At 52.5% G+C, this 24343-nt stretch overlaps 3 protein-coding genes across 8 annotated transcripts; 2 read left to right on the plus strand and 1 right to left on the minus strand.

Moving 5' to 3' along the window:
* The first annotated feature begins 6 nt into the window (after window positions 1–6).
* LOC120499435 (chymotrypsin-C-like) lies at window positions 7–2975 on the plus strand. 2 transcript variants are annotated; one of them, XM_039703169.1, is made up of 8 exons: window positions 7–323; window positions 401–492; window positions 581–678; window positions 761–886; window positions 968–1104; window positions 1187–1332; window positions 1973–2125; window positions 2223–2975. In XM_039703169.1, exons 1-8 carry the CDS (start codon window positions 140–142, stop codon window positions 2238–2240), a joined length of 954 nt encoding a protein of 317 aa, XP_039559103.1. In that variant the 5' UTR covers window positions 7–139; the 3' UTR covers window positions 2241–2975. The 2 variants fall into 2 exon arrangements, with proteins under 2 accessions (XP_039559103.1, XP_039559102.1); XM_039703168.1 differs by having other exon boundaries at window positions 1973–2975.
* CASP9 (caspase 9) lies at window positions 1543–10868 on the minus strand. 3 transcript variants are annotated; one of them, XR_005626873.1, is made up of 12 exons: window positions 9730–10862; window positions 8614–8833; window positions 8155–8235; window positions 7962–7993; window positions 7247–7423; window positions 6473–6562; window positions 5665–5812; window positions 5130–5309; window positions 4837–4946; window positions 3780–4215; window positions 3458–3638; window positions 1543–2053 (listed from the first exon to the last, which is right to left on the minus strand). XR_005626873.1 is itself a non-coding variant. In XM_039703166.1 (10 exons), the coding sequence occupies exons 1-10, from the start codon at window positions 9859–9861 to the stop codon at window positions 4123–4125; spliced, it is 1263 nt and encodes a 420-aa protein (XP_039559100.1). In that variant the 5' UTR covers window positions 9862–10862; the 3' UTR covers window positions 3688–4122. The 3 variants fall into 3 exon arrangements, 2 of the variants coding, with proteins under 2 accessions (XP_039559100.1, XP_039559101.1); XM_039703166.1 differs by lacking the exons at window positions 1543–2053; window positions 3458–3638 and having other exon boundaries at window positions 3688–4215; XM_039703167.1 differs by lacking the exons at window positions 1543–2053; window positions 3458–3638; window positions 4837–4946 and having other exon boundaries at window positions 3694–4215; window positions 9730–10868.
* A 566-nt stretch (window positions 10869–11434) lies between these two features.
* DNAJC16 (DnaJ heat shock protein family (Hsp40) member C16) lies at window positions 11435–23926 on the plus strand. 3 transcript variants are annotated; one of them, XR_005626869.1, is made up of 15 exons: window positions 11435–12610; window positions 13777–13843; window positions 14709–15039; window positions 15285–15469; window positions 16576–16680; window positions 17244–17402; window positions 17751–17881; window positions 18113–18296; window positions 18472–18654; window positions 18876–18952; window positions 19202–19282; window positions 19367–19465; window positions 19906–20076; window positions 20483–21393; window positions 21617–23926. XR_005626869.1 is itself a non-coding variant. In XM_039703115.1 (14 exons), the coding sequence occupies exons 1-14, from the start codon at window positions 12360–12362 to the stop codon at window positions 20877–20879; spliced, it is 2421 nt and encodes an 806-aa protein (XP_039559049.1). In that variant the 5' UTR covers window positions 11435–12359; the 3' UTR covers window positions 20880–23926. The 3 variants fall into 3 exon arrangements, 2 of the variants coding, with proteins under 2 accessions (XP_039559049.1, XP_039559050.1); XM_039703115.1 differs by having other exon boundaries at window positions 20483–23926; XM_039703116.1 differs by having other exon boundaries at window positions 11437–12610; window positions 19909–20076; window positions 20483–23926.
* Window positions 23927–24343: the final 417 nt, after the last annotated feature.

The following is a 24343-nucleotide window of genomic DNA, read 5'->3' on the forward strand; positions in this document are numbered from 1 at the left end:
GACCCTGTGCCCCAGGAGGCAGCCTGCCCCTTCCCAGAGCAGGGCCAGCTGTCCCCACCATGGCCCAGCATGGTGCCAGCGCATGACAGGCAGATGTGGCCATTCCCAGGTGGGACGGTGAGTGCGATAAGAGCGGGTGATGGGGCTGAGGAGTCCCTGTGCCCACAGCTTGGGACAGTCCCCACGTGTCAGCAGCAGGCAGGGCCACTCCAAGGTCCCCAGCAGTCCAGACACTATAAGAGGGGTGAGCAGCCCCATTACGGCACCTTTGCTCAGCACAACCATGCTGGGAGCCGTCTGTCTCGTCGTGCTGCTGGGCTACGGTAGGTGCAGGGCATGGGGAAGGGTCAGGGCAGGGGGGACAGGCAGCCTCTGATGTCCCTTTGCTGGTGCCCCACAGCCTACGGATGCGGTCAGCCGGCCGTGCCACCACAGCTGAGCTCCCGCGTGGTGGGCGGTGAAGATGCTGTAGCCCACAGCTGGCCATGGCAGGTGAGGGGGCACAGCGACAGGCATGGGCACGGGCATGGGGACAGGGATGGGGACGTTCTGCTCTGACCCTGTGCCTCTGCCCTCACAGATCTCGCTGCAGTACAGCCGCTCTGGGTCCTGGTACCACACTTGTGGTGGAACCCTCATTGCCCCCCAGTGGGTGCTGACAGCTGCCCACTGCATCAGGTGGGTGTTGGGGTGCTGCGGGGCATTTGTGCCATGGAGGTAAGATGTCTGTGGGAACTGACACTCCCTCTCTTCCTGGCAGCTCTTCCCTGACCTACCGTGTGGTGCTGGGCAAGCAGGACCTGTCAGTGGATGATGAGCCTGGTTCTGTGGCCGTCGGTGTGGAGAAGACGATTGTCCACGAGAAATGGAACTCTATCCTTGTCATGTAGGGATGGAAAATATCCATGAGTGGGTGGGGGGCAACAAAGCTAGGGACCACTTCTTCATGGTTCATGTTCCCCTCTAGCAACGACATTGCCCTGGTCAAGCTGGCAGAGGAGGTGCAGGAGACTGACACCATCCGTGCTTCCTGCCTGCCAGCTGCTGACAAGGTCCTGCCCAACGACTACCCCTGCTATGTCACCGGCTGGGGACGTGTCAGGAGTAAGTGGGGCGTCCCTGGGAGGGTTCCCAGGGGTCCCTGGGAAGGGGATGTGCAGAGTGTGAGGTGTGACTGTCCTTGCAGCCAACGGGCCCCTGGCCGATGCCCTGCAGCAGGCCCTGCTGCCCGTGGTGGATTATGAGACCTGCTCCAAGTGGGACTGGTGGGGCAGCCTCGTGCGCACAACCATGGTGTGTGCTGGCGGTGACGGCGTCGTCTCTGGATGCAACGTGAGTGTGGGCACTGCTGGGTGCCACCTGCCCCCAGCCCAGAGCAGGACTGACAGTGGTGCTGAAGCAGTGCAGGGCAATGGGTTCCATGGGAAGCACAGGAGGGAAGGGGATGGAGCTGCAGTGGCATGTTGGAATAAATCAGCCAAGACTCCATTTCCTTCATGCAGAAAGACAATTCTTATTCACAAAGCTTATATTTATAAGAAATATCAGAAGGCACTGTGTTAAACCTAATTGGTCAGCAATACAGTGAAACTCAGTTCACTGGCTAAGCGCTATTGGATATGTCTACCAATTTTCTCTCTCTAGATATGTTTCCATTTTTCCTTTGTGGGTTCTCATGGGACAAATCTTATTGTTTACAGAGGTGCATTTGTTTTTCACCCTCAGAATAGATCGTTGGGTTAAACAAACCTCTCATTCCCAAAATAGCTTCACATGGGAACTTGCAAATCACTTGTTAGCTGCATGTAGAAGAAATGACAGGTCAGCTTTGGCAGTTTTAGCAGAGTGAGGCCTGATTTCATAAGGCCTTTCTTTTATAATTCTTCTACCTGTGTACATCAGTGCTGTGTTGGATGTGGGGTGTGCCAGCAGGGTGCCCCGGAGCAATGGCCCACACTGTCTCTCCGTACAGGGCGATTCTGGAGGCCCCCTGAACTGCCAGCGCGACGATGGGATCTGGGAGGTCGAGGGCATCGTCAGCTTCGGCTCCGGCCTGAAATGCAACATGAAAAAGAAGCCAACAGTCTTCACCCGGGTGTCTGCCTACATCGACTGGATCAACGAGGTGGGTGCCCCTTCCTCTGCCGCCATGCAGGTTGGCCACACTGCCCCTGCCCCGCCAGTGGTCTCACCATGAGCCTCCCCGTGTCTTTCTTTGGCAGAAAATGAGCGAGAACTGAGGACACAGCATGGAGCACAAGCACCGAGTGTGATAAAGGCAATAGTGCTAAGCTGGTCTCGTGTGGTTCTTTTGAGGGGACATAGTGGAGCAGAACCGGGGGGTGTACCTTGTGGTGCTGGGCTTCTGCCTGTGTGCTGGGGAGAGCCCCCACATTGGGCAGTGAGGCTGGGCAGGCTCCTGGGAACCTAAGGTGGGCAGAGATCCCACAAGGTACTCCCAGCTAGGAGTAGAGCCATGGCCCTAGCCAAACCAAAGGTTCAAGGCTTGGCTGGTGGTTTGATGGGAGAGTGGCTGGAATCCAGCCTGGTGGTCCTGGGAGGCTCTAGGGAACTTGGGGAGGGGTTATAGGGCCCCTAGCTGGCCCAAGGAGGTTTTAGGTGTCTTGGCTGGCGCTGGGATGTTTCAGGGAGTCTTACTGGTAACTGGGCTACTTGATGGCAGATGATTTATAATGGGGTGTTGAGGTAATTGGGTTGGTCCTGGGGGTCATTCTGCAGCCCCACCACATTCCCTCCACAATCTGTGCTGCTGGAGTGCTCCCACTCTGTTTTCACCTCTGTCAGGGATGCCCTGGGGAAGGAGCAGCCACTGCAATCCATGCCATGGAAAGGAGAGGGACAAGGCTGAGCCATCTCTACCCAAAATCACCCCTACCGCACTCCCAACGCTTCCTTAGTGAGGGAAGTGGGGAAATAAACAAGGGGAAGAGTGCAGGGTCACTTTTCCTGAACAGGTCCAGGGGAGATGGGATCAGCCCTGGGATCACCTGCACACCCAGATGCTCTGTACAAAACTGGACAACATGGGACAGGGCAGCCCAGAGCCCCACTCCCCTGGGGGATGGAGAAGGGGAATAGAGAAGACAACCATGAGCTCTCACAAACATCTGAGCACAGGCAAGGCCATCACAGCCACATCCAGCTCCAGCTGGACCCTCCTTGGGGTGCTCAGGGCAGCCCTGGCTTCTTCCTGCAGCACTCTCCAAACACCTGAAATGCTCCCAAAGGAGCATGGAAATACTCAGTGACTGAAAAAGCAGATTGGATATTGCCAGGTTCCCTGGGAATCCCCAAGCACCCCTCAGCACAGACCTACCCATAGGCCTCTGTACCACACAAGGGTGGCTCCAAGGATGCTTTCCCCCCTCAAAATCCAACTCAGATGCAGGATTTCTGACCCAAGGCCATCATGTTAGCAGCTCCTTAAGAACTTTACCTCAGCACTGGTGTTTCAATGAATCCTCATCAGTCTCCTGCTGTAACTCCCAACTGACTCCTCAAAAGGAGCAGGATGCACCATAGGCTGGCACAGCCACATTGTAAATGACCAGACAGAGCAGCACAGACATGAGTGAAGGTTCCTACTCTTCCCACTTCAGAGGAGCCTTCAGGAGGTGCTGAAATGGCAATGGGGATATGGGACAGACAAGGGAATACAGCTAAAGATTTGCTTTTTAATTGCATTTATTAGAAACACTGACTGCAAAACTCATCCCATTTCACTTGAACATCAGACCCTGGTCCCCTCAATCAGTTACCTGGACAGCACAGGACACAAATATCATGATCAGCAAAGAAAAACACTCTGAGGTCAAGTGTGGTTGTGTCAGCATGAGCCAGAAGTGCTCTCCTCTGGCTCTGTTCTCCAGTAAATGGACTTCCTGCTCCATCCACAACATTTCCCATCGGCACAGCACAATCTCCATCTCATCTCCACTCCATGGCAAAGCCAGCGCTCACGGATCACATTTCTCCAGACAAACATCTGGACACGCAGACAAAATCCACAGGGAGCACTGACACCAAGTCATGGTGGGCACAGATTTCATTCAGGCACAGGAAGAATCTCCAGGGCTCGGCAGGGAGCTCAGAGTCCACGTGTCAGTGGCACATGAAGAAGAATTTTTTACGGAGGAAATTGAAACATCCCGGGATCTGCTTGTACCTCCCCTTGGCAGAGACAGCACGTGCCACCTGGGAACAGAAGAGAGGATGAGGAATGGGATGCCCTCCCCATCCCTGGGAATCAATGGCTGCCATGCCAAGGTGACCAAAGAAGCACCACAACAACCAGAAAACAACAAGAGGATTCTGTAAGTCCTCTCTCCCTCCACACTGGACTTTTCTCCTACCCATGGAGAACAGAAAAAGTATCTGGGGCATCTACACTTGTACACAACTTTGGCAATATTGAGTCAACAAGGCACACAAAGGAAGATGTTGATCAGCCACACTCATTCCATATCCCTGTGCATTGTGCTCCTCCACCCCCAGGACAAGCTTACAGGAGCAGCCAAATCTCATCAGCTTGGATAGGACAAGCCATGACATTTTTTAGCAATTTTTTCAGAAGGATTAAAGCCTGTATTGCCAAGATTACTTCTCACTGGAGAAACCTCCAGTGCATTTTGGCAGATTGAGGCCAGACACTTTCTTTGTAATTACACCTCTCTGCAGTACCTCCAATGAGCCCATCCCTAAACTCAACACTCAATATCCTCACTTATTTTTTGAGTGTAGGCCTACATGCCCCAACTGATCACACCCCTGACTACTTCCTTCATCAACAAAAAGCAGAAAAAAAAGGACATTTACCCTCACTAACATGCTGAGCAGGTCTTCCAAATGGGCGTATTGCTCCAGCACACTGTCCAGCGTTTCCACATACCATGAGCCACTTAACTTCTCCCTCCAAGAGACAAAGCCTTCAGAGAAAGAAGGAGAATGTTATGCCAAAACCCATCTGCTGTTCTCATCCCAACAAGTTCCTGCCACTCCAACAGAGCCCAGTTCAGTTGTCCTGAACTGCCCCTATCTTTGGCCATGAATTTCCGACTGTTTTGCTAATTCCCCCATGCTCAGAAAAGGATTTGCACAGTCTGCTTCACCTGGAAAAGTTGAGTAGGAAACCAAGATGTCACTAGGTGTGGGCAAACTGGCAATGGCATCAGGCTCATCCACGTTATCCGATGAAACCCGAAATGGGGTCGCGTCCGATTCCAAGGAACCCCCAGGAGCTTCCTCTTCAGGCGAATCACAATCCACTACAAAGCCTTGATCCCTTTGTTCTGAAAAAAACAGCAACAAGACAGCTCCTGACCTTCATCCCACCCAAGAGATTCAGAGTTGTACACCTGACGTTAAGAAAAGATGGGGAAAGAAAAGGGAAAAGGCCCTAAAACAAAGTAAGGCTTTTTGGCTGTTCGGTGGCACTGGTTGAGTCAAAGTCATTGGTAGTTTGTGCAAAATTCCTCACTGTGTGTGAAGAGCTGGAGCGGCCTCTCAGCACACAATAAGGGAAGAGGCAGCTGGTGTGAGAAGACAGCTGGAGAGAGGGGCAGTCAATGAACAAAAGGGAGCCAAAGTCACAGCCTGACCACATCTCCGCAGCCCAACGCTACCGGAGCCAACACAAAGATTCACCTCCACCACAGGCCTGGATGAAGAACAGTTTGGGTTTTCCTCTCAAACTCGGGCAATTGGACCCATTGAAATAGTTCACAATCTTTTCTATGGGAATGGGTTTTCCATCCGTTCCGTAAACGCCTCCAGGAAACTGAATATGGCTCGTCTGCAAGAGGAAAATGGAGGAGCTAGTGACAGGGAAGGCAAGGCCAGTTCCAAGGGAGCCCATTTCCCATCAGGTGCTTCATGGCATGAGGTACCAGAACAAATTCTGGTGTTTGTGGGAATCCCTGTGGCCAAGTCAGGGTGAGGGGACATCCAGGAGACATTTGAAGTGCACTAAAACCTGTAACTTCTGATATCCAACTCATATCCCACATCCTCCAGCAAAGGAATTCTTCATCCTCTGGTACAATGAGTACATACCATACACCACTTTCCTAAGAATGCCTCTCCTCATCCTTTAAGAACTGACTTGGAATAAACACGCATTATTGCTAATAGCATCTCCCAGTCAGAGCTGGAGAATGGGAAGACTGAATCACCACAGCATGAGGCTGAGTGGGACCTCCATGCAGTTCTAAATTATTAGCCCCACCTTCTAAAATGGAAAACCCTTGTCCACTGGCACCACTGGATCAGACCACACCAGAGAAGCTCCTGTTTTCTTTAACCCCGAATAAGGGTGTAACTCTTTGAAATGTACTACAAAGGCAGAACAAGGTTTTGACAGAGCACTTCCCTCTCACCGTGTGTAAGACCACAGGACAGGGAATTAACCCTTTCCCACACCTAAGGAACAAAGGGAGAGATGGGACAAACCCACCTGACAGCCATGGGAAAGGATGACCACAATGCAGCAGTCCAAAGCACTGTGGTCCTGCCGTGACAGCTTCAGCAGCTCCAACACCATTTCCTGTGTAGAAAACATCACAATGAGAGTCTTTTGAACCATATCTCAGCCACAGGTTACTGCCAGGCCCTGTTCCAACTGCACTGCCATGGATCCTGTCAACCTCTGCCACAGGATAACATGAGCTCCGAGTACAGCTGGCAAAAGCCATTGGCAGAGAGTGAGTATTTCTGCATCTCTGCCCTTATTTAACACTGGCTGCTTTAATGACACAGATTTCTCACCTCTCTACACACTTTACAACACAGCATCACAAACCAAAGCACATTTCCACATTATTTATTTGATGAAATCCACTGGTTCTGACCAGGAGCTGGTGGGTGAGCAGAGAACCATGTTTTATGTTCAGATTATCAAATTCCCCCTGACACTTCCAGTAACAGCCAAGGATGGCACAGACAGACATGACACAGCTGTCCGAGCTATCCCAAAAACACAGCCTCACGAAATCCCTACAAATCTCAATGGGGATTCAACATTCATGCAGAAGAATGAAAATGTACAAGGTCCTCTCCCCTTCTGCAGTTGCAGTGTAACAATAGAGTAACAGGATGCAAGTGGTTCATTGTTTCTTTGTGGGAGGTTTCTAGTGTGCTGACAACACAAGACACATCTCCTAAAGCACTTCCATTGCTTCCAGGGGCTCACCTCTCATCCCCAGTGTCAGCAGGACACACCCAGCCTCACCTGAGCTTTCAGATCCCTCCGGGTCAGGACGGTGAAGCGCAAGGCCTTGAAGCGCCTCTCCAGCTTCTCACAGTCAATGTCAGAGCCTTCTCGGGTGGACAGACCCGAGTCTCTGGAGAAATTGACGTTATTGAGGATCAGGCAGTGTCCGCAGGGATCTGCTTTCATCTCATAATCCTGGCAGGGACACATCACAATTAAACTCCCTCTTATTCCAAGTGCTTGCTGGCTAATCCAGCAGGATACAATGTCAGTGAGGAATGGGAGTACTTAAAGTAGCTCATTTCACAGCTTTTTTATTTCTTTAGTCCTAGGGATGGGTAGGAGCACCCCTTCTCCATACACATCTTCCATCAGCAGCTGGGAACAAGAAACAACCCACTAAACTGGGGAAAGCCTTTGTGGAAAACCAGCTGCTGCTTTATCTGTAGCATGTCCAAGAGCAAGTTGAAATTTCTGGGAAATTCTTTTAGGCATCATCATCAAACCTCACCAAAAGGAGCCAAGAATTTGTGTTATCACTGTGGTAATCTTAAGGAGGATCTGGCTAATGACTGATCCACTCTGAGACCATTGGCCCTGTTACAGCCTTGGAGCAATTGCTCAGGTAAGGCAAAGTGAGAACCAGCTCCTCCAGAAATATTTTCTGGAGTCACTCTTGAGACATAGAGCTTTTGCCTAGTAGGGAACACTTTCAGCCTTCTCAAATACTAACCTGGTCACGGCTCCTCTTGTCAACAGCTGAACCTACAACACAAAACAGATACAGGATTCAGTTCACCACACTTCACAACAAGACCATGCTCCTAGAGTTCATGTCTTTCCCAATACATATGAATTTCCCCTTCCCACCACACTGGAAAGGAGCCTTTGGCATGCTGTGGCTCTAGGAGTGGAATGAGGCTTACCCCGGGCTGGCACAGGAGGCATTCGAGGTCTTTCACTCTCAGCTTGGACTGGGATAGACAAACGTTCATGAGGGGTCACACCTGTAATGGCATGGGTCAAAAATACAGAGGATGAGTCCGAGCTCAAAAGGTTCCACTGCTGAAAAGCAGGACACACAGGCTGCCCAAAGAGGCTGCTGTGGAGGCCCCATCCCTGCAGTGTTCAAGACCAAGATGGACTTGGAGCAACCTGGAATAGTGGAAGGTGTCCCTGCCCATAGCAGGGGATGGAATGAGATAAGCATTAAGGTCCCTTCCAACCCAAACATTCTGGGATTCTATGATCCTTCCAACAGTCACCTCTACCAGGATAATAAAATCATGACTTCCCAGACTCTTGTCCACAGTGGGCGGGATCCCAGCTGCCACTCCCCATGCTGCTGTTTGCCAAAAACACACCACAGCCTCCTCAGCACTGACTTTTACGCTGCTTCTCCTCCTGCAGCTCCAGCTCCACGGGCCGCAGCTCGGGCAGTTGCGCTGGCACCGGATGGGGTTCGCACTCCTGGATCAGCATCTGGGCAAGGTCGCCCTGCCCGGTGTCCTGCAGGATGGAGAGGAAGGCAGGGAAAGCCTGCTTCCCTCGAGTCTCCAGGTCAATGATCAGCTGCCGGGCTTGCTCTCCTCGGCTGCCAGCGCTCTGCAGAGGAGAAAAACCCAGAACAGGGGTTTGTACAGTGCCTTGGGCAGCCCTTCCGACTTCTATGAGCACTCAGGACATGAACACGGGGTAAACAACAACAAAATGAGTGGAAATAGCCAGAGACCCCCACCAGACCCCTAGCCCTGACCTCCCTCCAGCAATGGACACCCAGCCCGATGAGGGGTCTAGAGGGAAAGGGGGAGAGGAAGCACCCCAAGTCTGGCCCCTAGGAACAAACAGGCACCCCTGGGCTCACCAGTGTGTGAGATGGGGTAAAAATACCCCCAGGCCTGTCACCTGTAACCTGTAACCAAGGGGGGGAAACAATAACACCTTAAGGGTGTCATCAGATTGGGATGGGGTCACAAAGAGAAACCCCTACACCTGGCACTGGCCAGGGCTGGGGACAAGAAGGGACAAGTCGGGGGGGGGCGGTTCTCAAATATCTTATCTGCACAAGGACCAAGCCCAGGCCTTGTCATCAGAGTGAGGGGACACAGGGCCATCCCTCTGGGCCTGTCACCAGGACTAAAGGGACATGGAGTTCCCCTATGAGCTTGTCACCAGAGTGAGGGGACCTGGAGTCTCCCTTGGATTGAGAGGACACGGGACAATCCCTCCCACATCTGTCACTAGACTGAGGGGACTGAGGGCCATCCCCCTGACCTGTCAACGGGCTCAGGGGACATGGGTTCCCTCTTTGGGCTCAAGAGAACACGGAGCCACCCCTCTCACAGCTGTCACCAGGGTTAGGAGACAAGGGGGCCACCCTTCAGTCCTGTCACCGGGGCTCAGGGGATGCAGGAGCCACCCTGCCATGCCCGTCCCCGGCTCTCAGGAAACACGGACCCTCCCCGGGCCCCCCCGGCGCTCAGTGTCCCGCTCCCTGGCACCTGCAGCTCCTCCAGCATTGGCCGGGTGAAGAGCCCGCGCTGCTCCAGCGGGTCCCAGAGCGGCTCCACCCGCAGCGCCGCCACCAGCCGGGCCCGCCCGCGCCGCAGCGCCCGCCGCTGCTGCTCCTCCATGGCCCCGGAGCCGGGGCTGCCGGAGCCGGGCTCTGCCGGGACCGCCGCTCAGTGCCCGGGACCGCCGCTCTGCCCGGGACCGCCGCTGAGCCCCGGAACCGCCGTTCAAACCCCGGAACTGCGGCACAAGCCCCGGCGCCGCCGCTCAGTGCCCGGGACCGCCGCTCAGTGCCCGGGACCGCGCTCAGTGCCCGGGACCGCCGCTCAGTGCCTGGGACCGCCGCTCAGTGCCCGGGACCGCCGCTCTGCCCGGGACCGCCGCTGAGCCCCGGGACCGCCGTTCAAACCCCGGAACTGCGGCACAAGCCCCGGCGCCGCCGCTCAGTGCCCGGGACCGCAGCTCTGCCCCGGAACCGCAGCTCGCTGCCCGGAAGCGCCACCGCCCCGGAGTCCCAGAATCATGCACGGAGTCAGGCTGGAAGAGCCCTGCTGTGGTCCAGAAGGGCCATCCCAGAGCAAACGGAACAGGATTCCGTCTGTGTTTTGTTGGGGTTTTTTTAAATGTCTCCAGGGATGAAGACGCCACGCCCTCTCTAGGGACTGTGTCACCCGCTCAGCAAAGTTCTTCCTCATGTTCAGAGAGAGCTTCCTGTGCATCTGTTCCTGCCCGTTGCTCTTGTGCCATTTCTGCCCCCCCGCAGCAGAGGCTGAGCTCTCCCTGCAGACAGCGACAGACAGGGACAGGGATGAGGGCCCCTCTCAGCTGTGTCTCCTCTCGAGGCTGAACAGCCCTTGCTCCCTCAGCCTTTTCTCTGCAAGGGAGATGCTCCAGGCCCTTCCTTGCTTTCCCTGGCCCTGCCCCAGGGCTGGACACAGCACTCAGGTGTGCCTCCTGAGGGCAGGGTCACTCTCTGACCTGCTCCAGTGCTCCCCAGGGCCTCTTGGCCCCAGGACACTCTGCTGGCTCTGGGACAGCTCACTGACCATGGCACACCCAGGTCATCCTGCAGAGATGCTCCAGCAGGTCACCCCCACCTGTGCTGGTACTTGGGGCTGCTCCTCCCCGGGGGCAGGACCTGCACTGCCCTTGTTGAACATCATTAAGTTTCTCTGTGTCTGATTCTCCAGCCTCCCAAAGTCCTGCTGAATGGGGGCACAGCCTTCAGGTGGATGAGCCACTTCCCCAGTTCCATATCATCACCAAACCTGCTGAGGGTACATTCCATCACTCTGTCCAGATTGTTGATAAACAAGTTGATTAAGACTGGACCACTGGACCCAGTATACATCTTTGGGGAAGCCACTGACTGTAGACTTCCAAGTGGATGATGCCCTCTGAGCTCTGCCACTCAGACAGCCCTTGATCCACCTCACCACCCATTCAGCCAACCCACATTCCCTAAGCAAACTGTTGTGGGTTAAGCAGAGCTGAAAATTAGGCACCATGCAGCTATTTGCTCAACTCCCCCTTCTCTTCTCTCCCACCTTCCCATTCCCCTGGAATGGGAAGGAGAATCAAAGTAAAACTTGTATGTTGAGAAAATAACAGTTTAATAATTGAAAATAAAGTAAAATACAGTAGTAATGGCAAATTATAACAATAAAAAACAACAATAAAATAACAATAATAGAGAGGAAAACAAGTGATGCACAATGCAGTTGCTCACCACTCACTGACTGATGTCAGATCCCCTTCCTGAACCCAGATCAGCTCCTTCTCAGTCACTGCCCCCAGCTGATACACTGGGCATTCTGTGGTGTGGAATATCCCTTTGGCCAGTTCAGGTCATCTGTCCCATCTGTGTTCCCTCCCAGTTTCCTCCTCACTGCCAGAGCACGAGACAAGAAAGAAGTCTTTGACTTTGGATAAACACAACTTAGCAAAAAACCAAAATAGAATCACAGAACATGCTGCGTTGGAAGGATCCCACATGGATCATCGAGTCCCACAGAGGACACCCCAAGATTCACATCATGTCCCCTGGAGCTCCTTGAGCTCAGGCTCCGTGCTGTGCCCGTTCCCTGGGGAGCCTGTTCAGTGCTCGACCACCCTCTGCGGGAAGAACCTTTCCCTGATATCCAACCTAACCCTGCCCTGACACAGCTCCAGCCATTCCCTCGGTCCTGTCACTGCCACCAGAGCAGAGATCAGGTCTGTCTCTCCTCCTCCCCTCAGGGGAAGCTCTAACTGCGATGAGTTTCCCCTCAGTCTCCTCCGGCTGAACAGACCAAGCGCCCCCAGCTGCTCCCCCTCCCCTCAAGGCCCTTCACCAACTTCACTGCCCTCCTCTGGACGCTTTCTAACACTTTAGTATCTTTCTTATATTGCGGTGCCCACACCTTCCCCAGCATCCCAGTGAGGCCGGCCGGCGCAGAGCAGAGCGGGACAATCCCGTCCCCGGCCCGATGCCGCCGGGACACGGCTGGCGCTCCCGGCTCCACCATGCCCATTCCGAACCCCCCCACGGCACTGCCCCAGCCTCTGGGCCGGCAGGGCCTCTCGGCAGGGCCTCCCCCGGGCGGCCGGCGGCCCGCTTTCCCGGAAGAGCTCGGTCTCCATGGGGACGGCGGGCGGGCGCGCCGGAAGCGGCGGCGCTGGCTCGGGAGGGCGGCCCGTCCGCTCCCTCCGCCCGCGGCCGCGCCGGACCATGGAGCCGGGCCGCGCCGGGTGCCTCCTGCTCCTCCTGCTGCTGCCGGCGCTGGCAGCGGCCGCGCCGGGCGAGTTCGACCCGTACCGCGTGCTGGGGGTCGGCCGGAGCTCCAGCCAGGCCGACATCAAGAAGGCCTACAAGCGGCTCGCCCGGGAATGGTACGTGCTGCCCTTGTGTCCCCTCCGCCCGGCCGCGGGAGCGGGTCCGGCCGAGGCTCGGTGGCGGCGCCAGGCCCCGCGGGGGCATGAGGCGCCTGGGCCGGCTGCGCGCCCCGCGCCCTCGCAGGCCTGCCTGGCACACGGAGATGCTCCATGCCAGCGGAGCTGCTGTAAAACCCTCCGAGCCCCGCTGCGGCGGGAGGAGTCCGCTCAGAGCCTGCCTACGAGGGGGAAAAGTTCTCCCCGAATCAGGCTACAGGGGGGAAAGTTCTCCCAGAGTCTGGCTAGGGTGGGAAAATTCTCCCGGAGTCTGGCTGCGGGTGGGGGAACGTTCTCTGGAATCTGGCTATGGAGGGAAAAGTTCTTCTGGAGTGTGGCTGTGGTGGGAAAATTGTCGCAAAGTCTGGCTAAAGTAACGAAGTTCTTCCAGAGTCTGGTTACAAAGGGAAAAAGTTCTCCCAGAATCAGGCTACAGGGAGAAAATTCTCCCAGAATCTGGCTGTGGGGGGAAAAGTTCTCCTGGAGTCTGGCTACGGGGGGAAAAAGTTCTCCAGAGTCAAGTGATGGGGGAAAAAGTTGTCTTTGAGTCTGGCTGTGGGGAGAAAAATTTCTCCCTGGGAACTTCTAATACATGAGGGGTGAAGTCTCAGCTTGATAGCTGGATGTCCAAGGGCCGTTCAGTCCCTGTGCTGTGGAAATGTGTTGGATGTGCAGACGTCACACCCCTCATACAGGTGGTGTGTGGTGAGGGGCAGGCTTACGGCATGGAAATAAAATTAATAAAGCAGGCTTACCTGCAGCTTTTAGAGCCCATGTTGTTCTGTGTGAGACATCCCCGAGGCCATGGCAGGAGGTGATTCAAGGAACAGCCCGGTAGTTATGTAGGGCAGCAGCCAAGGGAGGCATTGCTAGGGAGGAGACACACTCCGTGTCCTGGGCTCAGGCTGCTGGGGATGGAGCAGACAGAGGGACAGGTCCACAGGCACACGGCCCACATCCCAGGGCATTTTGGTATGGGGTTTGGGCAGGGACAGCACATGCTGGGTATAAATCTGATCTCAGCCTCAGGGATGCCGGTGCACACCCTCACTGCCCCTGTCCTCCTCACCTCCAAACAGATGCCAACAGCTCCCACTGACCCCTTTTCCTCTGGTTCTGCCCCACAGGCACCCTGACAAAAACAAGGACCCGGGAGCAGAGGACAAATTCATCCAGATTAGCAAGGCCTATGAGGTAACACATGCTTCCTGTGAACTCCTGCTATCATTAAGTGACCTTAGTTTCCCATACATGGCTTTGTGGTTTTCTAGTGTATTTCTGTGTGGGAAAGGTGCTTGACTCGGTGGAGGTGGACATTACCCACACAAAAAATTTACTCAGCTTTGTTGACAGAGCCACTGGGGTCACCAGCATGGTTTCTGCTGTAAATACTTTGCTACAAGTCTGCCCTGCTGTGCCTAAAAAGCCTCAAAGAAGGAAGGAGTGGGTATTCCCCAAGCCCTGCCTGGCTGAGCAGCGTCTTGTCTGTGTCACACATACATAAAAGCATTTTGGGGTCATGTAAGCAACGTTCATCATCACAGGGATTTAGTCACCTCAAATTATTCTTAGCAGTGGTTATTTGCACGTTCTTGAAATTGGTCACTCCAGTATGTGGCAGCCAAGCCCATGGAAATCAAAATAAATCCTTATTTCCCTGCCAAAAAATGCAGTTTCTCTGCAGGGTTTCTGGCTGCTCAGTGAAACTTTTGGCACTTTCTGAACCCTCCAGATTCAAAGAGACACCAGCAAAAGCCACTCAAGAAAAGAGTGTTTGTACTCATAACACAGGATGTTCAGACTCAAGGAGCTGTTGGTGACAGAAGTGGGAACAGCAGTCTGGATTTAGGGGCTCCTGTTCTTTGGGCTTTAAGGGTTTTTTACTCCTGTTTGCCACAATGAGCCGAGAAGCATGTGATGCTACCTTTATCCAAAATACTTGTCTGTCTGATGTGCAGCAAAGGCTGCACATTCCTTACATTATTTACTGAGGGATTACAGTCAGGGCAGTTCCCCCTCATGGTTTCAGGCAATCATTTTTCCATCATTTGCTTTCCAGATTCTCTCCAACGAGGAAAAAAGGGCAAACTTTGATCGCTATGGAGATGCTGGGGAAAGCCAGGGCTTCTCTCAGCAGCAGCATCGCCAGTTCCACCGCTTCCACGATGGCTTCTATTTTGATGAGTCCTTCTTCCATTTCCCTTTCAATTCCGAGAGGCGCGACACCTCCGACGAGAAGTATTTGCTCCACTTTTCCCACTACATCAATGAAATTGTGCCAGATAGCTTCAAGAAACCTTACCTCATTAAAATCACCTCAGACTGGTGCTTCAGCTGCATCCACATCGAGCCCGTGTGGAAGGAAGTTGCTCAGGAATTGGAGGCTCTGGGTGAGGATGAGGTTGTTGGGGTTGGGTGTGTGTCCCTCGCCTGGTAAGGCTGCAGTGGTTTGCCTTCAGGTTTGTGTGACCCAGTTTAGACCCTGTGGATTCCCTCGGGGTTTTATCCTAATGCTCTCCCAAACATTCCTAACTCCAAAGCAGGGTGCTGGGCAAAGGAGCAGTTCATCAGTTTTGCACTGGGCATTTGGGTTGTGGGGGATCTTACAGGTGAACCCGGTGCTCTCCTTTTCCAGGAGCAGGAATCGGTGTCGTTCACGCGGGATACGAACGGCGCCTCGCCCATCATCTGGGTGCCCACAGCACTCCAACCCTGCTGGGGCTCATTAATGGAAAAATAACCTTCTTCCACAACGCTGTCGTTCGGGAAAACCTGCGGCAGTTCGTGGAGAACCTTCTGCCAGGGAATCTTGTTGAAAAGGTAGGTTCTAGCAGGGGTGTCAGATGCTGCTGCTCCTCTCTGCCTGGAGATCCCTCTCTCCTTGGCTGTTTTGGTGGTTAATCTGTTTAATTCAGGCTGACCTATGGCAAAAGCTCCAAACCCTGGAGCTGTCAAGCATTCCCACCCCATAGTTTTGTAACACTAGTCCTTGAAAAGAGGATCCTGCTACCACATGATCACACCAGTGATTCTAGTGGCAGCTGACCCCAGCTGTGACACCCCACAGCTGCCAAGGCTCTACCCAAACTATCCCTGGGACAGGAACCTGCTGAATTTCACTTCTCTCCTGCTTTCTTGGCATTTCATCCAGCAAATTAGGGACCACTTGCTACCTCATAGGTCACTTCTGCTAAAACTCACTGACATGGAATCCCATTTGTTTTGTCCAGTTTTCTGTCAGACCTTTGAAACGAGCTGGCAGCATGAGCCCTTTCAAAGTCACAAGTAAAATCTCCTACCTGATAAAATATTGTTGTGTTTCAGCCTTCTGGTGATTTTTGACAGAGTCCTAAAATGCCCACTGTGCCTGTGATGTGGTTGAGTCAGCCCCCACAGCACTCTACCTGCCTGGCCTCTGCTTGTGGCCTTGTTCACCTCACCTCATTTTCCCTTGGCATCTTTACCAGGGGTCACCTTTCCCAATGGACTTCACTTGTCTTCTGGGTATTGGAGTTATTGGACTTCTCGCCCCAAAAATAGGGATCATTTCCCCTTCTACAGTAACTGCAGCCATTTATGTCCTTTATGAGAGGTAGCACACCTCAAACAGAGCAGATTCAGTGGAGCTCTCAGGTGTCTTTTAACCCTTGGGTTCCCATTTTTAAAGAATATGGTCCCAACAAACAGGAGAATAACAGTGATGTAGGCATTGACTTGGAATGGCATGCAATAACTAAGATGGCTGAGGGAGGTCAAGAGTGATGGTTTTAATTCACTCATTAATCAGGAATATATGTTGGAAAGATCAACCCACCATCTGCTTCCTGCAACACCAGGACAGCCTTTTCAGGCTCAGCCCTCCTTGCAGAGCGTTGCTGGTGTCTGACAGCTCAGAGGTTAAACTGACATTCTGCTTCTGTCTAAAGATTACAGATAAAAACTACATTCACTTTCTGTCCCACTGGAGGAAAGACAACAAGCCCCATGTGCTGCTCTTCGATCACATGCCAGTTGTGCCATTGTTATACAAGGTAATGTCATTACACTGCATTGCTGACTTGCTTATAAATCCAGATGTTCCAAATTACAACATGCCACTGCTGTGAGCAGAGGTGGACAGATGCCTCCAGACACCACTGAGTGGTTCGAGGAGAGCAGGGTCATTTGTGCAGGTTGTAAATGATGTGGCCAGGTGACCAGCTTTGTAAGGAGTCTGTTTCTTCATCCTGACACAGTTACCCTTCATGGGTAAAGCAGGTATGTTTCAGAGGTAGCAGCAACACAGGTGCACAACCTTTGTTGAGAATGAGAGAAGTTTGTGGCATTTCTAATTTAGGTTGCTGAAAATCCCATTTCCTAAGAAGCCCCTGCCACCCTAGGGTAGGGTGTGGATCCATGGAGGCTCCTGGCACAATGACTAAGAGGATGCAAAATTTGGTTCAGTGAAGGAGAGGAAGGGCTTGTACCTCTCACAGCACATCTGATGGCATTCAAACAGTGGGATGTGTTCTTGAAGCAAAGTTACCACAGTCACTTGGGGGGGAAAATGCTCAGTCTGTAACACAAACACGTGCTGGGGATTTCCTCCCGCCAGCTGACGGCCTTTGCCTACCGAGATTACCTGTCCTTTGGCTACGTGTACGTCGGACTGCGAGGCACCGAGGAGTTGTCCAGCCAGTACAACATCAACGTCTACACTCCCACCATGATGATCTTCAAGGAGCACATCGACAGGCCCGCTGATGTTGTGCAGGTATCACTCAGAGCTCTCTCCAAGAGCTTAGGGAAAATGGGCATGGAGCTTTTCTGACCGAGCTGGGGGATGAGGGCGTGGTCAGTGGTGCAGTTTGGAGGAAGAGTGTTTGTTCTCAGCTTAAAATCAGGCTTTGGAGGAGGAGAGAGTTAGGACAAGGAAAGCTTGCGGCACTCCAGCCTGTTGGGGAGCAGGGACACATGTGACTTCCCAGTCTTGGGGCCTCAAAACATCTTGGGTGATTGCAGGGATGACCACAAGGGCTGGCAGCCTTCTCCAGGAGCATCCAACAGCTTTCCCCTCCTCTTCCTGCTAATTTCTGACTTCTGCCTTCTTGGTTCTTGCCAGGCACGAGAAATGAAGAAGCAGCTCATTGACGACTTCCTTTCCCAGAATAAGTTCCTCATGGTGGCCAGACTCACCAGCCAGAGGCTATTCCAGGAGCTGTGTCCTGTGAAGAAGTCTCACCGTCAGCGGAAGTGAGTGAGGTGTTCCCATTTTGTTTCCCAAGGCTCTGGGGCTGCTCCTAGAGTCACTTTTGGTTTGATTCTGCGGGAAACGAGCAATAACTGCATTGGATCCTGCTCAATACCCAAACTGTCAGAGAGGTTTGGGGCTTATGAGGATTGTTCTGCCAAGAGGAAAGGGGTTGGTCATTCCCTCTCACCTCCAGACTGGCTCCTAATCCCACATCTCATTGTGTCACCCAGGCACTGCGTGGTCTTGATTACTGAGGAAGGAGAGAAGTTTGCCGAGGCCTATGAGGCATTTTTGACTTTTGCTGTGGCCAACACAAAAGACACACTGAGGTTTGTGCACATCTACAGGGATCGGCAGCCGGAATTTGCAGACGCCTTGTTGATGGATGAGGAGAAGTATCATGGAAGATCAGCTGTGAGGGTTTCCTTTTATTTTTTTTAATCCCTTCTTCTCTTAGCCTGTTATTTAATTGATGCTGTACCTTGATCTGACACCTGATTCTGGGCAGTGGTTTGAAATGAATCATCTGTCTAGAAGAAAACAAAAGCCCCTTCCTCTCTGATGTGTGCCATGCTCTTGGCTCATCCAGGTGGTCATTCTGGAGAGACGCAATAATGCAGGGAAGATCGCCTATAAAGCCTTGGAGGAGGCCTGGCAAGGCAGCAAAGAGGACAACTTCATCCTCCTGGATCTCCTGGACCAGCTGAGGACAGACCCCGGCCTTCTGTCATCAGAGACCGTTGTGGCAGACCTGAATGATGAGCTTGCTCCTGTAAGTGCACAGCCTTTCCAGATGCCTGACATCCGTGTTACCTTTGTGGACAGTCCCTTTCGGGTTGTTCAGAGGCATTATTTATATTTTAAAATAACAAGGAAAAACTCTTAGAAGATTTCTTGCTTGCAGAAGGAATCTCATGACATTCTGTGAACCTGTTGGGGCTCTTTATAGCAGTTTTGTCATTTTGTTTTTTGCTTTTCATTCTTTTCAAACAGATGTTCCTTATCCGATGGTTCTACTCCACAGTGGACTACATCTCAGACTGGTGGGACAGTTTGTTTCACAGTAACTGGTATGGACTGGGCATCCATTGTTGGTATTCACTGCTTCCTTGTCACCTTATTTTAAAACAGATCCAATTTTAGCATCCTTTTGGGTGGGAGCAGGACAGCACTCAAAAACACGATGGCCTTTAAGACCCAAGAAACAAGCTGAGTTTCTGGGGAAGGCACACAGTGTTACCTGACATAGGCAGGAACTGAAATTGAGATAGAAAATGTGAACTCACAGACCTGACTGCTGCTTGCACATCTTCCCTCAGGCGAGAAATGATGCCACTCCTCTCCTTGCTCTTCTCTGCACTCTTCATTCTCTTTGGCACTGTTATTGTTCAGGCTTTCAGGTGAGTGTGCACCAAAATGCCCTCAGGGATAGCTCTTCAGTCCAACCCCAAGGCCTTAATCACAAAATTCACTTTCCTCTGCAGTGATTCAAGTGACACAAGGGACACTCCACCCTCTGGGAAAGAAGAAACTGCCACAAAGATGGAGAAGAACGATGCAAGCTTCAGCAAAGAGAGCAACAGGTTCCCTGTCTACCTTTTCCAGAATGTTTTCTGCAGAAGCATTGCTCAGGGAGAAAGTTAAGTGAAGGGAGGGTTAAGTGAAGAGCAGAGAAGTGCTGAAGTTGCACATAGTGCAGTTGTTGTGCAGGGCAGTACAGGCACAGCAAGGAAGGAGGACCAGTGTGCAGCCAGGACCCAGCCAACAAGGACAGGGGGACACTTATCTGCTTATTAAACAATTCCCACCAAGTTTGCCCAAGACAGTGTCCTCAGGGAATAGGTAAAGGTCTGACCCACTCATTCAGAGAGGTGCAAACCAAGCTATTACACCAGTTACAGTGGCTTTTGCTACAGGGCACAGGCATGGCTCAGCATAACAGGCTGGCAAATGCACTCACAGTTTCTCCATCCTCAGTTGCTCCCAGTCCTTTGCCCCCCTTTCACTCGCTCTTTTGTTGCAGCAGGATCCCCAAAAAGAGCTTTGTGGAGGTGACTGAGCTAACGGACATCAACTACACCAGTAACTTGGTGCGCCTGAGGCCAGGGCACATGAACGTCGTCCTGATCCTGTCCAACTCCACCAAAACCCCCCTGCTCCAGAAGTTCGCCCTGGAAGTCTACATGTTCACAGGGTAGGCTGGGCCCTCTCCCAGGCTTCTGTTGCTGCATTAACCACTTTATGTGATGCTGTTCTGATAATACGTGAGGAGCATGGGTGGCTCCATTGCCAGGAGTGAATGCTTCTGGTGATTGTAGTGGCCTCTGCCCTCAGCAGTGGCAATGAGCCACCAAAAATCAAGAGGCTGTTCCCAGCTGGACTTGACGGTGGTAGCTAGAGGGGTCAGATGCTGGTGCTGCTTTGACTGTACCGTGTTTTGACAAATAGAAAGCATGACAGTGCTGCATACACTGAGCTGAAAAAGGAGCTGCAGCAACAGAGCACTGCCCTGCCCTTGTTGATGATTCCTTACCTGTCCAGTAGGAATCCAGCCACACCCAGGACATGTGCTAATCCCAGTATCTTTGCTCTTCCCCCAGGAGCAGCTCTCTTCACTTCTCCTTCCTCAGCCTGGACAAGCACCGGGAGTGGCTGGAGTACCTGCTGGAGTTTGCGCAGGATGCAGCCCCCATCCCAAACCAGTACGACAAGCACTTCCTTGAGCGTGACTACACAGGCTATGTCCTGGCTCTGAACGGCCACAAGAAATACTTCTGCCTCTTTAAGCCTCACAGATCAGGGGACGAGGGGGGAACCCTGGGATCATGCGAGGATTACGATGCTTTACAACATGCGGAAGCCAGAGGGAAATCCTCCTGCAGTCCGGGATCCAGATCCATTAAAAACAAATTACACAAATTGTCCTTTTGGATGGAACGCCTTCTAGAGGGTTCCTTACAGAGGTTCTATATCCCCTCATGGCCTGCACTAGACTGAGGAATTTTACAGAGATTCTAAGGGGACAAACTTTTTATGAAGATGACAAGGGACAGCTCTTTCCAGGAATACTCAAACAAGCTTGATGAATGGACCTTAGGTTTTAGGTGAACTTTCCTGGGGCCGGCAACGAGAACACCCCTCGCGTGTCCGGAGCCCGGGAGCGCAGCCAGGCGCACCCGCGTGCCCTCCACCGCCCCGCCGTGCGTTTGGACGCTCTACAACCGAAGAGCCAAGAAGTCTGTTCTGCCCTTCTCGTCCTGCCACATCTGCTTCCCAAGTCGCCCCATCCCACCTCTTGTTTTACCTTGGTTGAAGAAATCCCCGATTTCCCGGGTCCGGACCAGCTGCGGCCAGTGACGCAGGCCGGCTCGCGGTACTCCCTCCCCGTCCCCGTGTGCTTAGCCCATGGTGCATGGTGTAACTCTGGCAAGACCCTGCAGACCCTCCAGGCCCTGCCCTTCTGAAAGGCCTCCTCCCACCAGGCAGTGGTTCTCTTTCGGCTTTCCCCATGGTAAGTGATGCAGAATCTGGTTAGGAGCATCTCCCTTGTAGCAAACCTTAGCTGGGACCCCCCCCCGTGGTGCGGGCTCGTGGGCAATCTGCATGTTTCATGCTCCTCGTGTCATGGTTCCACCTGCAGCTTCACTGGCTGAACCATAACAGGGAGGGAAAGGGCACGGCCGTAAAATACTTTCAAAGTGTTGAGTCATTTAAATGTCACGTTGATTTTTCAGATGCCTTTTCTGCTTCTGTCGATTTTAGACGATGTATCCTAGAGCCATAACTTTACCTGCGTCCTCAGATTGTAGGCGTGAGCTGCTATGAGCCAGTAGATGTGTAAAAAACTCTACGTAGCTGCCAGGGAGTCACTCGAGCTCCTTGCAAACACCTTTCCAGCTGTAGTACAAAACCAACCTTCCTTTGTATCAAGGAACCTCATCCTTCAACGATTGTATTCTTGAAATGTTGCCCCAGAAGTGCTGTATCATCAGACTGTTGCGTGTGTGTGAAGCTCCTTTGGTTTAGTTGGGGGTTGAAATGTTGGGTTTCAGCCTCTCACCCATTTCCTTCTTACCCCAAACCTCCATTTCTGCACATTCAGGCTGCTCCCGTGGCTTTGTGTTTGTTTGCTTGGGTATTTCTTTCATCTTATGGAAGCATTGGGGGTGTGTGTGGTTAGAGCAGCTGCACAGCCCTGGGTTTGGACAGTGCTTTGTTGTAGCAGTGCCCCAACAGCTGCTTCCAGCATCACAGGGAAAGGGTGCCCCTGGGTAAGGCAGAGGGAAGACAAGCAGCAGCCTTGTGGCTGCTTAGCACTCTTTGAGTGACCAAGTGAGGCAGCAGGGCTTCTCTTTGTGGCAAGGACTGAAATCCTGTGAGGTTTGCTTTTCCTTTTCACTGCTCCGGGGGTTGACACTGGCACGCAGGCCTCCTCCTTCCAAGGATCTGGAGCCCTGTGGCACCACTGGGCTCCAGCACTGCCAAAGGACAGGGATGGGGGCCAGTGGCCTTTGCCACAGGGCTTGGAACACAGAGCACTCAGTAAACACATGGTGTTAATTCCAGACTCAGCCCTTGCCACCTTAGTTACCATCTTAGCAGAGCAGCCAGTTAGTAGGAATAACTGCCAACCCCTGAGCTAGCTGCTGGTCCTGCACAGAACCCAGGAATGCTCCAGTCATTGCACTCCCCACATGCCCTAATTGCTCCCAAGGCCTTGCCTCATTGCATTTCCCCATCCCGGGAGCAGACTGGCATGCTGCAACCCCCACAGGTACCTCAGATCCCCTGTACAACGTGCTTCAAATAAAGGCTGCAATGCTACAAATGATCCCCATGTGAGATTAGTTAATTCCAGCCCAGTGCACTCTGGGCCACGGAATGAGGCACTAAAGTAGAGGGAAGGAAGGAAGGTGAGGTCTTCTCCCTGCCCAGGAACTGCTGTGAAGCTCCTGTGAAGGTGTACAGGCAGCACTGACAGAGAGCAGAGAGGGAGTGAAATACCAGCCTGATGCTTCTAGACTTCATTTCCATCTGGCTGAAGCAATCACTGCAGCACTCCTGCACTTTTCCCACAGCTTGCCATGCAGGATGTGGTTGGAATAGTTTTCAGCCCAGCAGAAGGCTCCACATAACATCTTAAACATTTGCAGTAGCAGAAGAATGCTCTCTGGCTCTCTGCTGTTTCTTCAGCTGATCAGAAACAAGGAGAAAACTCTCAACTCATTAAAAAGTGCCTAGTTATGCTACAGCGAGGGAATTCAGCCCAACCCTGAGGAAGAGGAGAAGGCTTTATGACCTTCACATCCATTGTGTGTGGTGCACGCTGCCAGAATCCTTGGGTTTATTTTCTTTTTAGCACAGGTAATGTCCCCTTTCAGCCAGGGTTCAGCTGAGGGAGTGCTTGCATCAGTCCACCTGTGCTGGCTGGGGCTGGACAGGGGCACAGCTCCTGGATTTTTATGGAAGCTTTTGCCTGATTTGAAGCAAAAGCCAAGCTGCTCTGTCCCTGATTTAGTTGGCTGCAGTGCCAGCATGGCACTCCAGGTGTTTGCTGTCCTGAGACCACAGTCAGAGCTGCTTACCCCGGGATCTGCCCTCTCCCAGCAGCAGGAGCCATCACCCCATCATTTTCTGAACACTTGTGGTTCTGTTCCACACACGGTGATTTGTAATCCAAAGATTGAGGAGATTGGGTCTTAGTGCACTTTCCTAGTGAGATCTGAGCGATGGCACAGTGCTCAGAGCTGAGGCAAAGGGATACAGGCCCCAGAGTGGAGATTGTTCCCAAACTCCTCCCTGTCCCTGTCTCTGCCCTTCACCCACAGCAACCAGGAGCCAGGACACGAGCGCAGCCTGACAAGTAGGACTGAGAACTAGGTACCTATTTTGCACTTTTGATACTGGGAGGGGGGGAATTAACTTATTTGGCAAACTTGTCTTTTTTATTTTTGGGGGGTTTTGTTTTGTTTTTGTATTTGTGAACAGGCACTGATGTCATTTTGTTTTAAGACAATTACAAAATAAACTATTTTAATGTGTGATGCGGTGGCTCCGTGTCTCCGTGTACAAACTAACCTCACCTCCCTGTCCTCTCAGAAATTTCAGGAGAGTTAAACTGCTCCTGCCATAGGAAACTCCTGGTTATTCCACCAGCAGGCAATCTAGTCAAATATTTCCCCACTCTCAGCAAGTCTCAGGCCCCCTTCACGTTCTCCCTTCTTCTACATTCATTGTCCTTCTGCAACATCCTAATGGGACAAACCCTTTACCAGTGACAGCTTTTCCAGGAGCCCTGTGAGCTGGGTGAATCAATCCAGAGGCAAAATGGCATTAGCCTCATCTATGCCTTTCCCAGGCCAGCTCCAAAGCTCCAGACCCCAGCTAAATGGGGTGTCTAGCCTGTTCCCTGCAGTTTCCCAGCTAAAAAGTACCTTTTCTAGTGGTTAATGGCATTTATT

The sequence above is a fragment of the Passer montanus genome, unplaced genomic scaffold (genome assembly GCF_014805655.1).
Source record: "Passer montanus isolate IOZ18808 unplaced genomic scaffold, ASM1480565v1 scaffold160, whole genome shotgun sequence".
NCBI lineage: Eukaryota > Metazoa > Chordata > Aves > Passeriformes > Passeridae > Passer > Passer montanus.

Excerpts from the sequence above, each read along its gene's own strand:
- LOC120499435 (XM_039703168.1), top strand. The coding sequence starts at position 140 with ATGGGGCTGAGGAGTCCCTGTGCCCACAGCTTGGGACAGTCCCCACGT. Across the intron at positions 324-400 it reads CGTCGTGCTGCTGGGCTACG|CCTACGGATGCGGTCAGCCG; the intron begins GTAGGTGCAGGG and ends GGTGCCCCACAG. Across the intron at positions 493-580 it reads CCCACAGCTGGCCATGGCAG|ATCTCGCTGCAGTACAGCCG; the intron begins GTGAGGGGGCAC and ends CTGCCCTCACAG.
- CASP9 (XM_039703166.1), bottom strand. The coding sequence starts at position 9,861 with ATGGAGGAGCAGCAGCGGCGGGCGCTGCGGCGCGGGCGGGCCCGGCTG. Across the intron at positions 8,834-9,729 it reads CAATGCTGGAGGAGCTGCAG|AGCGCTGGCAGCCGAGGAGA; the intron begins GTGCCAGGGAGC and ends TCTCCTCTGCAG. Across the intron at positions 6,563-7,246 it reads GGAGGGATCTGAAAGCTCAG|GAAATGGTGTTGGAGCTGCT; the intron begins GTGAGGCTGGGT and ends TTTTCTACACAG.
- DNAJC16 (XM_039703115.1), top strand. The coding sequence starts at position 12,360 with ATGGGGACGGCGGGCGGGCGCGCCGGAAGCGGCGGCGCTGGCTCGGGA. Across the intron at positions 17,882-18,112 it reads AAGTCTCACCGTCAGCGGAA|GCACTGCGTGGTCTTGATTA; the intron begins GTGAGTGAGGTG and ends TGTGTCACCCAG. Across the intron at positions 18,297-18,471 it reads AGTATCATGGAAGATCAGCT|GTGGTCATTCTGGAGAGACG; the intron begins GTGAGGGTTTCC and ends TGGCTCATCCAG.